Source organism: Truncatella angustata, assembly GCF_020726525.1.
Source record: "Truncatella angustata strain MPI-SDFR-AT-0073 chromosome Unknown BKA67scaffold_4, whole genome shotgun sequence".
NCBI lineage: Eukaryota > Fungi > Ascomycota > Sordariomycetes > Amphisphaeriales > Sporocadaceae > Truncatella > Truncatella angustata.
In genome coordinates, this window is record NW_025763384.1 from 1400161 (window position 1) to 1415292 (window position 15132).

The following is a 15132-nucleotide window of genomic DNA, read 5'->3' on the forward strand; positions in this document are numbered from 1 at the left end:
TCCTTCAGCTCGCTCAACATTTGTCGTCATGACTCCCCGTGTGGCAGGTCGTCAATCGTTGGCTCATTTTGTCACGGCACGTGTATTCTGGCGTATTTCATAGATAATCCATGCCTTCTGACGATCTTACATTTGTGTAAGCTTGTGCCACCGACAAGCAGCCTTGATAGATCATATCCCACTAGACTAGTCTAAGGTTAGTCTAGACTACAGTAGTATGTAAAGACAAGCATATTCGCAATGTGTGGAGATCAGGGATGCAGACGAGATGGGCACTTTCTCTCAAGCGCCCACTTCATGTCCATCATACGACTATATACTTCCCACATCAGCAGTGATCAAGTCTTTTACGGTCGCCGATGTTATCGTCTGTAAGAGGCTCTCTAGGCAAAGTCAGCCATGCCTGTTGGCCTAAAGGAACACACGGTCTTCGTTATAGTACAACTCCCCCCATCTTTAGAACTCTCGCCCGTATGGCTGACCTTGATACCATAATCACGAATTTATATATGCCCATGAGTCATACCAGGCTGCAGCTTACAACTTAGGGCCTTTGTGCTTTAGATTTCTCGACAAGCCTTCCATAGAATGGAAGCAGTCCTCGGAGATCTCGAAATTCTCTCATGTAGACGAGCAAGTGAAGGGATATGGATGGCAAGACATTCCCCTGAAGGACAGATGAGTTTCGTCTTCACAGCTCCAAGTATCTTTAGGTGTCCGGACACAGCGAGATGCCGCATTCCGAGCCGGCAGCTTGATACTCATACATGTCACAGCAGGAACAACAGCTGAATGCATGAAGGGTCATATTTTGATATAGGTGGCTCTTCGGCTATCGGCTGCACCGTCCACGATCATCACAAGCAATTTGCGTCGACGGCTCCAAATCCCATCATAATAAGTTGACATTTTCCATTTTTGGCTCACAATTTTGATTCCATTTTCACGAATTCTTGCCCGCCCGGCGTGTATACCATGCCTAGTCCAGCTCCTTACCAATCTGGTCAAACTCACGCCTCCACTCCGTAACCTTCTCAACCTTCTTGAACCGATCAAAGTTCATCGCCTCACTGTCGACATACACGCTCGGACCCAGCTCGATGGTGCCCTTGCCAACCTCCTTACCAAGCCTGAAGCTCGCGAAGGCTGCACTTTCATCATCTCGGCTCCCGTCCTCATACACATGGACGTTGAACTTGGCACCGGGACGGAAGAAGAAGCCCGAGCTACGCAGCTTACCGCTACGCGTCTCAGAGGTGACGATGGCGGCACCCGTGGGGAGGGCGCCCTTGGCGCTGCCGTTCATGGAATGCCTGGGGGGCGTCTCGGCGTGCGGGTGCGCGATGACGGCGCCGTTCTTGCTGACGATCTCGCTGTTCGGGGGGAAGGGCTGCATGGACTCCTCGTAGACGTCGTCCAGGAGCAGCACCAGCGGCCTCGTCCACATGTCGGCGGTGGAGTCGCCCTCGAGGTTGAGTGTGCAGCGGCCGGCCGACAGCTGGGTGTTGGGGGCGCGCACGATGACGTGGTCGATGTTGGCCTCGGACGCTGCGGTTGAGAGGCATTCTGTAAGCGCAGATCTTGCCAGGGTTGGCTGAGAGACATTTGGTAACTCACGGGTTCCGTAGAGGTAAAAGGGCATAAAGCTCTGCGGGTAAGACGGAAGACGCCACTTGGAGTTCAGAGGCCGACTGACGACTGTCGAGGTCACAGTCACACTGATGTTCTTGAGGATCGTGCCACTACAAATCACTTGTCATTGAAAGCTCACTAACAGGAATCATAGAGCTGAGGGATGACTCACGACGCTTTAGTTGTGATCTTCGCAGTGAAGGTTCCATTATTGCTGACGATATCTGGTAGATAAGTACTGCGCTGAGTAAAAAGAATCATGGGTTCAGTTGGATTGGCATTCTTCATGGTTTTGTACTTTGTCTTTGATTTCTCGTCAAAGTCGACAGATACAATCAACTGCTGGCGGTGGTTTGCGACATAGAACATGGGCAGGTGAATGAGATAGATCTGATCAGTACCCTGGATCAGGAAGCTGTGAAGGTCCTCGCTGAGTTCGTTCCGTTCTCGTACAATCTAGAATGTTCACAGGTCAGTCAGATACTGATGTCATATGATGTCTAGGTCGAAACATGGTCAATCTACCTTGGTCTCTTTTTCGACGGTGTCGTAAAAGATCTTTGCCAAGCGGTGGATGAAATTGCCGTCGGTCGGGAAGGGTGACATAACGACATTCCGCAGGACCATGAGGTCTTGGGTGCTGTCTTCTAGACCGAGTCGTTCGGCAAAGTGTTTCTTGCAATTACCATAAAGCTCATCAGAGAACTCTGTTGAAGTCAAATACAGCGGGATCTTGGTAGGGTCATCGTTGGGGCTGTCAACAGAGAGCGCTTCGATGACTCGCTTCATAAGATAGTTGGCTTCTTCGACATCCTCGTTCAGTCGACCGTCGGAATAGCGAAAGTTGACGGCAAAGGCATTGATGTTGAGGTCGGAGCCAAGTTCACGCATCAATTTCATAGCCTTCTGGTCCTGAGGTCGTTCAAGGTCCTCCTCGGTAATCTTTGCGTTGGTCTTGTTGATGATGTCTCTGCGAATACGAGCCTTTTCAGCCTCGACTCTTTCAGGAGTGGAGCATTTAGCAAGTTCAGACGGAAGTTCGTTGAAGGGCACGCAGATGAAAGGGCTTGTTGAGTCGGTCATACCAGCCCATTCCGCAGAAAGCTAAAGTTACAGTGCATTAGTGGTCTTATTTTCGACTGTTTGTGGGTAGGAACAACTCACCCGCGTGCAGGTCCAAGTGACTTCTGACAATAACGCTCCGTAACCCTATCATCGTGATATTAACTCGTTGTGCTGTAGAGGTGAAGTGTGGAACCGACAGATGAACAATCTGATTGGGGGGACGAGGAGCTGCTCACTTCCTGGTTGAGACCAATAGTCTTGTTCGATAGCCAAGCGGACACCGCTGCGGCACCAGGCTTGCTATCCAGACGATGAGTGGAGTGCGTTTATTGCTTATTGGCTGGGTTGCTTACCTTCCCTCAACACCATAGATACCGATACTTGTCACAGAACCACGATATATGTACGGGCTAGTCCATGTAACCAAGTATCTCATCCTCCCGTCTCGGTAGCATAAACCGCCTGCAGGATATGGTATGTATCCTGCTTTGTGAGGGTCGACAGTGATGGAATCAGCAAACCTCATAGCATACAGGTCCTCGAGAGTCTCTGCCCTAAGACTTGCATCGGGGACGAAGCCATCAGTGTCTCCAACTTCGGTTGGAAGATGGACGGCATCTCCCGGACGATAATCCCTGGGGAGCATGCTGCAAAAATAGCCTCCCCATGCGGCGTCAGCATGGACGAGGAACGAAAGACCCTTGGCCTGAAATTGTTTCCGCAGAGCCAGGATTGAGCTCAGAGGGTCAACGGCGCCCTCTGTGAGAACAGATATGTGAGTCGGGAGCCTACATAATTCAAGCAGGAGGCGACGTACCTTCAGTTGAGCCAATAATGGCAACTACAGCCAGAACGGGTTGTTTTTTCTTGAGATTCTGCTCGAGCTTTTTCTCTAGTTCCCCCAGATCCACTCGAGCGCCATTGTCCACCGGGATACCAATCACATTGTCAGAGCCAATCCCAGCAACAGCTTCGAAATGTCATTTATCAGCGTGGTACTCAAGAGACGGAATATATATACTTACCTGCACCTTTTGGCCAGCTGTAGTGCCTTGTAGTCGCCAGCATATACTGTGCTGGCTTATCTCTCGTGTACTTCTGCTCGAGAACATCTTTGCCGGTAGACTGTATGGTATACTTCTTCATTACCTCGGAAAGATAAGTATTGGAGATTCCTTAGAGAAGTTAGCATGAGTATCAAGCGTTCAGCTGCTGTAGTGGAGGATGCTTTACCGTGCTCCTGATACAGTCGATCTGGGATGTCTAAGATATCTGTCGCTTTCAAGTTCAATAGCTCCCAATCCTCAAGTTCGAAGAACAGCTTTTGCTCCCCTGAGCAGGTCTCCATATAGAATCTGTTCTTGAGGAAGTTGAGTGGTCCATCCTCTTCCATCGCCTCCCGCAGGGAAAGAGGATAGTACTTCAGGTTGCGAGCTCAAATTTTGTCAGCATCAACAACTATATGACCAAGGTTTGTCACTACATACCGACCCTATATGTCTGATTAGTACTGAATGCACTCAATCTCTTTTTAAATTTGTTTTTTTTGTTTTTCAGGCATACCAAATAGACTCAAGATTAGCCACTGTTCCGCCACAAGTGACGTGACCCCATCCAAGTGGCGCGTCTTGGTTGTCCTCATCAATGTTGTAGCCAAAGAGCTCACACAGTTGCTCACCAACTTCGATCTCGGCTATAGTAGAAAGAGGGCTGGCTTCGAGGGCGACATTGTTAGGATTGTAAATCATAGTCATGAAGTATCCTAGCAACGATGCCATGCTCATATCGGTGCACCTGTTGCATATTTAGCTGAGAATATTGTCACAAGGAGGACGGCTACTAACATATGAGCTTCATATCGCGGAGACCAAAAGGGAATTGAAGTACGACCGAGAATGTTAGCCGCCTTCTGGACCGCGTTGCTCAGTTTCTTCATCGAATTCTTGAAGGCAACACTCTTTTGGATGTCCTTGGTGATGAATTTCTATAAGTCATATACAGTGAGTCTTAGTAGATATGTGTGGTTTCACTCGACCACTCACGCCATCTTCAGGGAAGTATCTATTGCGAGCTAAGCGAAGCTCTTCCAGGATAGTGTGAATATTTTCTTCGAAAAAGGATAAATTTTCAGCTTGAGGACCAATGAAGTATGAACTGATGACTTGATGAGAGATGTCGCCAGGGTTTCGAAAGGAGGTATAGGCTGTCCCATGTTCAGGCCGCGTGCCGATACAGGTCTCCGACGATTCATCTGATATATCGGCCGACTCTCGTATCTTGACTGCTGGCCGTTCTGGCTTCAGCTTAGAAACTAGTTCTCCTGGAAAGAGATCTGGTGTTTGGAAAGTTGCCATTGGGAAGTGAGAAAGTTTGCCTGTTATTGTGTTTGAAAAAGAGGTGCTACTATCGAGGTCTGTTCAATATACAACTCAGGTATCGCAGCTCTTGTATTTATGCTTCCATAGACGAGCTCTGAGCCAACCTCATTCTCCGAATTACACGAAACCAAACCCTCATGCGGTGTCCCTAGAGAGGTATGTGTGCGTCATAACGAACAACTCTTAGTGGTAGGCTTGGTCTCAAGTTGTATTATAGGCCGAGAGACAGGCCTGCATCAAACTCTCGTGCCACCTAACAAAAACTCGATAAATCATCGCATGATCTGATCTACTGCAACATTCCGGGGATGACCACGACAGGTATTGCTAACCTTCTCCCCGAAACGAATGGCAAGGCGGTAGTGACATTGAGTCGTGTAGAGAGGGGCTCCCAAGCGAAGGATCAACGACCACTTTCTGTATGTGTCATCGCCGTCTAAAAGCGTTGAAATAAGCTCTCCAAACATGAACGCTTCTCGGACTGTTACTGATATGTCGCAGGAACTGACGGCGTGTAGTGCCATCACATTGCCCAATCACAGCCCTCGTCATGTAACGCAGAAGTAGTGCCGACCGTAAATGGGAGCTCGGTACTGATCGAGGCGACACAGCATACGGCTCCGAACAGGGTGTAATTTGGGGGATACCCCATAGCATTGGAGTGGTCACCGTCCTACTTTGTGTCCCGTTTGTTGCGTTCCAAGATCCATACAATGAACTACAGGCAGCCGAAAAGAACTGCAAGGAACCCCTCAGTGCCGTTGATGAAGCCTTCATCCCCGAAATGGACATTATGTTCCGACAACGGTAGAAAAAAGTGGTTCGAGAGGGAAGTCAGGCAGAATCGCGTTGTCCCGCATGGTGGCGTAATTTCATCTCGAAAAGCTACACCGGTCAAAGTCCACCGATATCATGGTGGAGGACAAACAGATTTGATGTTTGAGTGCACTGCGGCGCCACATCTCTCGCCTGTCGCCTATGTCATCCTATGAGTTGTTGCTAGATGCAATTAGTGACGTACGGCCAAGAGTTTGCGCAACGCTGAGTTGGGGATTCGCGGTGCCTCCAGATGCAAGGACGGCTCGCGACCAGCCGCAGACTGCAGTATGCAGACCTCAACCTCCTCTTTACTCCGTACGTACCTACTGTAACATGTGAGAGTATGCGCACAGCTCGAATAGGCAACCCCACATCTATTCCGCAAATACGGATCCACGCAGTAAATTACTGGGGACGGATCGGATCCGTACACAACCCGAGCCCCGACCGGAACTGAGGTTAGACTACTAACCTAGGTTAGGTTAGTATAGTAGCCTAACCTCAGGGATTATGCTTATACTTATGCAAATGCAGGCTTGCATAATCACCAACGGCTACTTGCACAAAAATGCATTTGAACGTCATCCTAGCTTGAACCCTTTATGGGAAAATTTCCGAAGCTTGTCGCATTTGCACTATCGCAGCTGCCACAACTTACACCATGCGGTCACTCATATCAGCCCGCATATGTCCGTTATGTCTCTTCTCGACAAGACAACAGAGCGCTCAGGCTTTGCGTCAGCCATGGGCTGCACAACGCTCCTATGCATTCTCTAGGAATCCAAGAGCCGGCCGGTCCTCGAGTCCGTCGCGCATGGTGCTTTCGGATGATGTCGCACGACCTCCCGCTCACCGCAACGATCGAGGTCGAGACAGTGATAGACCAAAACAAAGACCCGGTCCCTTTGGCGGCATGAACGTGAAGGAATTTCGTGGCAGAGACGGACCCTCCAGCGCATCGGCAGACTCGAGAGGAGGTCAAGACAGAGGCAAGAAGAACGACCGGAGAACCAAGGCCATGAAGATGCAGAGTTCGTTGGCACCCATTGGCTACGGGCACAGGTCGCGAATGAAGGAAACGATAAGCGATATCGAGTCGTTCGATCGGTTCGACCTACTACCCTCGGTCAAGACCGCCATTACCGACGATGTGTTGAAGGGGATGACTGATATCAAACCTACGCCAGTGCAGAGACTTGCGATACCTGCGCTGCTCGGGCAGGACATGGGCAAGGGTCGCAAGCCGCGGAGCAAATCCAGCAGAGAAGAGTTTCTGCTTGCGGCCGAGACAGGCTCTGGCAAAACCCTAGCATACCTCGCACCTTGCATCAATGCCCTGAAAGAGGCCGAAACAACGGATCCGGAAATTGCCAAATATCGCGAATATTTCACTAAGCACAAGGAAGCAATCCAGGAGCCAGGCTATACCGGACCTCGCGAATTCGAACCTCACCCAACTGCTGCAAGACCGAGGGTTGTTGTGCTCGTGCCTTCCGCGGAGCTGGTTGATCAAATCGGTGCTGTGGCAAAGTCGCTGTCGCATGCCGTCAAGTTCAAGACGGCTATGCTGTCGGCGAACAAGTCTGCGACAGTGATCGAGAGGGGCATGTACAACCCAGGTGGTATTGATGTCATTGTGGCCACGCCCCATCTTCTTTCATCCATGGCAGACTCGGATCCAAACATCTTGTCACGGGTTACCCATCTTGTGGTCGACGAGGCCGACTCCTTATTCGACCGAAGCTTCTCCCCTGTTACCACTGAAATCCTGGATCGAGCTCTGCCTTCCGTCAAGCAGCTGATTCTGTGCTCCGCCACAATCCCCAAGAGATTGGACAACTACATGGCAGCTCAATTCCCAGACATGGTCCGCATTACGACCCCCAACCTTCACGCCATTCCCCGACGTGTGCAGCTGGGTGTGGTGGACGTATCCAAAGACCCCTACCGCAACAACAAGAATCTCGCCTGCGCCGATGCCATCTGGTCAATCGGCAAGGATGCTGTGCGCCATGAGGGATTCACACCAGGAGAAGTTGATGTCAAGCGAATTATGGTCTTCGTCAATGAAAGAGAGAAGACACAAGAAGTCGCAGATTATCTCGTGTCCAAGGGTATTGATGCAGTGGCACTTCATCGAGACACCTCAGAGCACCGCCAGTCCGAGATGCTGGGCACTTTCACGACGACTGAACCCCTCAAAACCAATATCGAGGCTGCTCCGAAACCTACTACAGCCAGGAGATCACTGCCAAACACCAAGGTCATTGTCGCCACCGACTTAGCTTCAAGAGGTATCGACACTCTAGCAGTTCGACATGTAATTCTATATGATGTACCACATACTACAATTGATTTTATCCATCGACTAGGGCGTGCCGGTCGTATGGGCAGAAGAGGCAGAGGCGTTGTATTAGTTGGCAAAGATGACAGGAGAGACATCGTCGCCGAGGTCAGAGAGAGCATGTACATGGGACAGGCGTTGATCTAATGACTGGGAATTCAAAGCGTACAACATGTAACATAAACACTGTAGACGATGGGCTGGAAGTTGCGGCTATATTCGAGATAGATTGTACGATACGGAGATATGTCTACCTGCTCTCCTCAGTGCTACATTAATACGTTTGAATCGCAATAAGTCTTCAGACTAATCAACGTCTAGTTGACCAAGGACACGTTTCGAAGTTTGCACCTCTCGTAGCTCTGGAGATTAGTTCGGGAGCACTGAGGCTGTAATCACATATGTATAATGTGAAGTTCTATGTGGAGTTGTCGCTGTTTGACTTCGGGCCAGTCTTTCTAGGACCCAAACAGCTTTCTATACGGCAGCTTGTATGCGTTAGTAGGACAATCTCGTATATAGTGGTGAGTTATTCACGCTGTATGTTGAGAGGACGGCAGGGAGAGCTTTCTAAACTTGGCTCGATACTCGTCAGTAGTGTTTTACCGAGCGACGACTCTGTTTGTGCCATTTGGGCGGCTGGTTGCACTCGTTTCCGTCCTCCAGGTCAAAATCGACATTGATATGTGTCAGCCTGGTAAGGGCTTGAGCTGCCCATATTTGAACAAGCGTCTCGATCAATAGTTCGAGTTTTGTGATCGACACGGCTCTGGAAGTTCTTGCTTAACTCAAGCCAACTGAGATGAGGACTGGTTAGTGGCAAGCAACAAAGACATTATAGTTAATAATGGGCAGTTGAAAGTGATTCGTTAGGAGAACTTTGACCATTCAAAGGGGGGAGAGGATTGGTAGCATGGTATTGGGCAAACACATGAAAGTTTGTTATATTCTTTATCATGCTAGGCAATACTCTGGTGCCTTTGTTGATCAACAGTTAGAGCTAAGGTACGCGTACAAACACTCAGTAACCGATAACGCGTGTGCTGCTGGAGGATTGCCTTATTATTAGATACTAGGGCATTGGATTCGAATCTTGAAACAAACGGCCTTAAACATACTTGAGGATTATTTTTTTTTCCTGCATGAAACCGAAGTATATTTTTCATAACAGAGAGCGAAAGTGTTAAACCGCTCCTTCTAATAGCTCAGATTCTTCCCGATAGAGTATATTGCATAAACGCTGTAACGACGAATTGATCTATCATGAATTTTCTTCCATCATGTTGGATTTTGAGAATTTTACAACGCTTGTAGATAGCAAAATTATGGCAAACCATACCTTAAGAAAACAACTACACTAAAAAGATATCTACAATAACTAGACAGTCCGAGTGTCAGAACAAGACAGCTTTACAAACCGAAGAGGAGAACCAACCGATATACAAACAGTTAATATACACCTGGTCCATGTAATGTAAACAACAAACACACGTTTACAGTGAATCGTGAGACCCTGCGGTATAAAGACTAAGTTTACGACCATCGCTGGTGGTTCTAAGATTATTATTATTATATAACTACTTTATTCACAAATTTGCCTATTATATTAGCTATAAGCATGTGGGCCACCAGTGTAAAAGATTCGTTACGAGACTAATTTGTGACTTAGTTTCGATCACGATTCATATTGTTCATAACGCGTATGGTTAGCGCGTCCACCGGTAACAAGTTCAAAGACGTCTATAAGCGCCCCTCCATTTCTGTTTTCATAAACAACTTCACCACACTGTATTAGTACTTTGGCAATACACATTTCTGTGGCCAATTGACTCTTAACGTTGCCCGATCTTGTTTAGGACATGTGGAAAATTGGCCGCTGTACACGCTGTGATGGCCAATCGCGTTCATGTTTATAACCGGGATAGTCTCCAGTGAGTGTATGCCAATATGGTAAGCTTTTTATGCAAATTGGCCAACATCACCTTCTTCTGGCTCATGCCCAAACACCAAATGGTGTGCCGCCCGGAAGTAATGTTAACATTGTTATAGCAGATGTCGCAGGTGATTCTGCACACCGGCTACTAGCTTTGCACTAACGACCCCCATTTTGGTCGTTTAAATGACGGTTACTGAGGATAATGATAATGAAGACTTAGACAGGCATATGGAATCAGAACAGAGACACGAAAGCCTATGAGGGTCAAAAGTTTTCCATATTCCAAAGGAGCATCACCTCATTTAGGTTATGGCGGCCGTGCCGCTGAGCTTTCTGGCTCATGAACATTCCTGGAGCTCTTTAGGCAATCTGAGAGGAGAGGAGAAATGATCACATCACCACAGTCAAGTTTTGCAACCGAATAGAGATTGGGAGATGGAGCATTAGCCTGCCATAGAGAGAGTAATCAGTGGGAGAGCTTAGATTACTATTCATTTATATCTTTTGCTATATTATCCTATGATTGATTTACTACGTTTTCGTGCACATATCACCTTTTATATCTTTTATTTTAGTTTTAATATGCGCGATTCGTGCAACATGAACTTTATACCGTCTCTTCAATCCGTTCAACAGGCGTTTGAACCTTTTTCATCCATATCAAACCTGAGTAAGATCTTCAAAGATATTCACTAGATATCTCACAGATGGGATTGTTGTCGCCCTCAAGGATAAGGACGAGACAGACACTTTGGAGGACTTTCAATGCCTTCGAAGAGCGCTACTGCTCTTTGGACTGAGATGGCCGTATTGTCTGGCAGGATGACCAGGGATCCAGCCACGGTGGAGTCACGGGATCAAGGGATGCAAGAAACAGAATACAGATACGCCAAGAAAACAACAGCAACATGGAATTAGATCCTGTGGCTCTCAAGTAATAGTTCAATCTTTTTACTAAGACAGAATGATGTACGTTGTTTTACTTTCTTCAGTTACTTGAGGTATATAGCATGACTTTACTATTGACCGAATCCTCTCCGTGATTCTGGTCAGCCTATTATGGCATATCAGAAGTTGTGGTCGATACAAGCGCAGGAGAGGCAGAAGATATGGATTGAAGCGACACTTGAAGCTCCGCCGCTGTCACAAACGCGTTGACACGCGTTTCTATTTACCTCACCAACCTTCAAGCTATGGAAACTCCCCCACCATACACTCATGAAACTTCCACAAAAGCTTTAGCCATTTCTTCACGACACTCTTTTCCCATCAACGATCACAGAATTATTTTCTTCGTGAAAGAAGGATCATTGACACCATACAACAACAACAACACCATAACTCGTTTCCAAAATATTCACAATGTCGAAATGGACAGCAGCAGCAGAAAATGATCTTCTGGTGAACATAGTTAACCACGGCGAGTTGGCTTTTAGCAGTCCTCGCTTGCCCCTGGGAAGGGTCAGCAACTGGCCTGTCGTTGAGCTAGCAATGCGTAACCAGGGTCACAACTTCTCAAAGAACTCTCTCCGGTCAGGCATAAGGACAGTCTAGAGTGTAACACCAGCTAACATCTTAGTATAGATCTCGTTGGAGTCGCTTTCACACAACCCGCCTTCTACCAGCTTTTGCAACCATGCAGAACCGCTTTGCTCCTGGCATGAGCCTTGCTGCCACTGTTGCTTCCCTTGCCGGCCTTCCTATCCAACCAGTTGCTGCCGCTGGGGCAACTCAGGCCCCCGCACAAGCTCCCGCTCAAGCTCCCGCTCAAGCTCCGAATCCGGCTCAAGCGCAAATCTCTGCTGTAGTCACTGCATCCGTAGCTACTGGCACCGAAGATTCTAGCGGCGAAGAATTTGACACGGACAACGACGACGAAGATTCGACAATGAACGAGACAGGCACTGACACTGAATTGGGGGAGTAGGACTCTTCTGGTAAGCACTACCCCAGACTACATGGCTCGCCTGACTAATCTGGTTGCCAGGTGGTAGGAAGGCGGTTGACATCGAGGACTTGAATCAGGTAAAGGCTTACTACCGCTCCCTTGACAAGGACGGTCGCGCAAACGAGATGACGAAACTCAACGACTGCTGTGATGCCTTGCGCTCTGTTCAAGAAGAGATGGACGAAGACTCAGAGGAAGATATGTGAGAAGAGAAGACCAAATCGGTTGTCGTGTTTTGATCATTTCACAAGAACGAATGGTTGTATGGTTTTATGGTTTGATTGGACCACCGCAATCTTCATATTAGATATCCATAAGCAAGAGGTATACCTCTGAAGTCGACCGGGTGATTGGTTCTACGAAGCTCTACTGCCTCAATCCGTTGATATGAACCACATGTTTACCCCTTTAGAAGCACATTAAATTTCTTGTTTCTCGGGACATCGAATACCTTCTTACTTTATGAACCATAATGGCTTCTGTCACATGATGTACATATGGACACTATAAATATTCTTGATTGTTCACTTAGTAAACGAGCTCTTCGATGTTCGAGATGATTTTAACGACGGAAATAATGGCGGCTTCTTCTACTTCCATAACGTCGTGCTACCATTGGAAGAACGCCAGGAAAGATAATTTCTAGATGAACAGGCGTTCGAGAGTCTAAAGACGTAGGAACAGCGATACATAGCGGAACGTCTTGAAGACTGCTTCCAAACAAAGTATTCGTTTGCTCAACATCTTGTGGTATATATTAAGAATGGGGTTCAAATTGTCCGGCAACATATTGCAGGGTAATTCATTTGTTATTATCTCTCCTTGAGTATCTAAGCTGAGCTGAACGTAAAATTAGACAGGATGCCTCCCACCAAAAGGAGTCTACACCTTTGGCACGAATCGACAAAAATTAAAAACATCTAGGGTCGTATCAAAACACCCCACCAACCCCAAACACAATTCTACGGCAACGACATCTGTTTTTGACATACCTCTTCCCGGCACATTGCTCAAAAATCCGACTGCTCGATTAATCCGTTTTTATAATATCACAATGCCGTCCTGGACTGATGTTGCCACCAATGATCTGCTCACAGCTGTGATCATGCACGGCCAACTTTCCACTACGGCATCCCAAGCGCCCTTTGGAACTGTGCATAACTTTTCAGCAGTCTTCACATACATGCAGAATCGTGGCCATACCTACACATACAACTCTATGTCGTATGTTCTACATGACGGAGCACGGATATCCATGGCTGACCATGTACCACAGGTCTCACTGGAGCCGTACGGCTCGTCGATTGACTCTGGTTCGTGCCCAGAACCCTGGAATAGTTCCAGCTGGTGCTGCAGCTCCGCTTGCCCTAGCTCTTGTTGCTGGTTTGCCGGCGCCAAATATTTCCGGCAACGTTCTCCCTATTCCTGCTCCCGCTCCCGCCGCTGCCCTGTTTGTGGCTTCGGCCACCGCTCCCGTCTCTACCAGTCAGGTCCAGCCTGCTGCCGTTCCCACGACAAACCCTGATGCATCACAAAGTGCACAGTCTGGCGACGACAATGATGAGGATGGTTTCGACACTCACAGCTCTGATAAATCGGCCATGCTCATTCCAGAATTCCATATGTCATGGCTAATACCTCTCAGTTTCAACCGACGAGACGCCGATCGAGGATTGGGCAATCTATTATAGATCCCTTACCGCTGGGGGTCGTCTGGAGGAACTCAAATACCTGATTGAACGACTTTCAATGCTCCGAAACGCTCAGGAAGACCTCAACGACGAACAGGTCGTCAATGCACGATTGTTGGATTTCATCACAGCTTAAGGATTGGAGGAGGCCTTGTCTTTGTCCTGCTAGTTGTATGGTTCATTTACATTTTTTGAGCATCTACTATCGGCCATTGTTGCTAGGTGCTTGTTGGTGTCTTGCGTTTGCCTGAGTGGCAACATGAGGTTTAGAGTGTAGCTTCAGGAAACGGTTCACTGCTGATAAAGGATGAGTCGTGAACATCAGCGCTTACAAGGCAAACAAACATAGGGATAGCTGTCTGCTGGTGTCCATCACTTGCACTGGGTGCACTATGATAGGTAGCTCGTGAGGAGTAATAGACTACACTACAGCAGCTAAGAATCACCGTGTGACTGCTATACACAGAGTTTTGTGAGGAAATATATCAGAAATGTTGAGCCATTATCTTCTCAAGTCTCATGAAATTGTGCTATGAATCAATCATACTCGTTGTCCTCCTAGTGCATAAATCTGTCTGCGATCCTCAATTATCTCTCCCATCAACTCGTTGACAAATCCGACAAGATCAGTATCGGTCTCGTCCTCTTCTGCCTCCATGACTGCGACAACTCCATGTAACATGTGATCTATCAAGTTAAGCCTCGTGATGTCGTGATATTGACGGTAATGTTGTACCAGTTGGTCGAACCCCAGACCGTAGGGGATGATATCATGGAACGGTATAGCCGGATCCCCAGGGACGGGGGTGGCCAAACGGTCAGCAGATGAAGGGGCAGCATGCGCGGTGTGAGACTGCAAATGGGTTGGAGTATCTGTAGTGGATTTCGGCTTGATCAGATCTTCAATTCAGGTCTGCTAGGGGAGATTACTCACCAGAAGCAGTAGCAGCAACAGAGGAGAACGTCCATCAAGCTGCTGTGATAGGCGTTGTTAATCCTGGATGCGCGTAATCGATGTCCAGTGCTGGATGTTGTGGTTACTTTTGACAGAATCTCCACTCCAAACAACACGTTCAAAGAAAGCCGTTCAGTAGTCTCTCACGCTGTTTAACTTGCAGCGCAGTTCGTATGCTATTTCGGTGATCAAACTTTCGTCTGTCAGGACATATGAATCATAGAATTGATGACTTTGACCAGCAATACGACACTTTTCTCAAGTGTATGACCAGAGACATGCCTGATACATAAAATTGTCTCTAGACTAGAGACACAGTGGACTAGTTGGCTGGCGTCAATCTTCTGAAAACCATTATATAGCT

General features: G+C 47.8%; 4 protein-coding genes across 4 annotated transcripts; 3 read left to right on the forward strand and 1 right to left on the reverse strand.

Annotated features, from left to right (window-relative positions):
• Positions 1-979: 979 nt before the first annotated feature.
• On the reverse strand, positions 980-5051 carry BKA67DRAFT_535450 (pyridoxal phosphate-dependent transferase; the record flags this gene model as incomplete). Its single annotated transcript, XM_046100017.1, has 13 exons — positions 980-1742; positions 1805-2088; positions 2158-2736; positions 2797-2841; positions 2934-2997; positions 3051-3456; positions 3515-3667; positions 3723-3872; positions 3931-4131; positions 4185-4189; positions 4261-4491; positions 4542-4681; positions 4740-5051. 13 exons carry the CDS (start codon positions 5049-5051, stop codon positions 980-982), a joined length of 3333 nt encoding a protein of 1110 aa, XP_045958387.1.
• Positions 5052-6492: 1441 nt separating this feature from the next.
• On the forward strand, positions 6493-8589 carry BKA67DRAFT_564208 (ATP-dependent RNA helicase). Its single transcript, XM_046102717.1, has one exon. The coding sequence runs from the start codon at positions 6556-6558 to the stop codon at positions 8383-8385; it is 1830 nt and encodes a 609-aa protein (XP_045958388.1). The 5' UTR covers positions 6493-6555; the 3' UTR covers positions 8386-8589.
• A 2947-nt stretch (positions 8590-11536) lies between these two features.
• BKA67DRAFT_535452 (uncharacterized protein) lies at positions 11537-12328 on the forward strand (the record flags this gene model as incomplete). Its single annotated transcript, XM_046100018.1, has 3 exons — positions 11537-11706; positions 11759-12097; positions 12169-12328. The coding sequence occupies 3 exons, from the start codon at positions 11537-11539 to the stop codon at positions 12326-12328; spliced, it is 669 nt and encodes a 222-aa protein (XP_045958389.1).
• Positions 12329-13176: 848 nt separating this feature from the next.
• On the forward strand, positions 13177-13945 carry BKA67DRAFT_645891 (uncharacterized protein; the record flags this gene model as incomplete). The annotated part of the gene is made up of 2 exons (XM_046105894.1): positions 13177-13346; positions 13399-13945. 2 exons carry the CDS (start codon positions 13177-13179, stop codon positions 13811-13813), a joined length of 585 nt encoding a protein of 194 aa, XP_045958390.1. The 3' UTR covers positions 13814-13945.
• Between the last annotated feature and the right edge of the window lie 1187 nt (positions 13946-15132).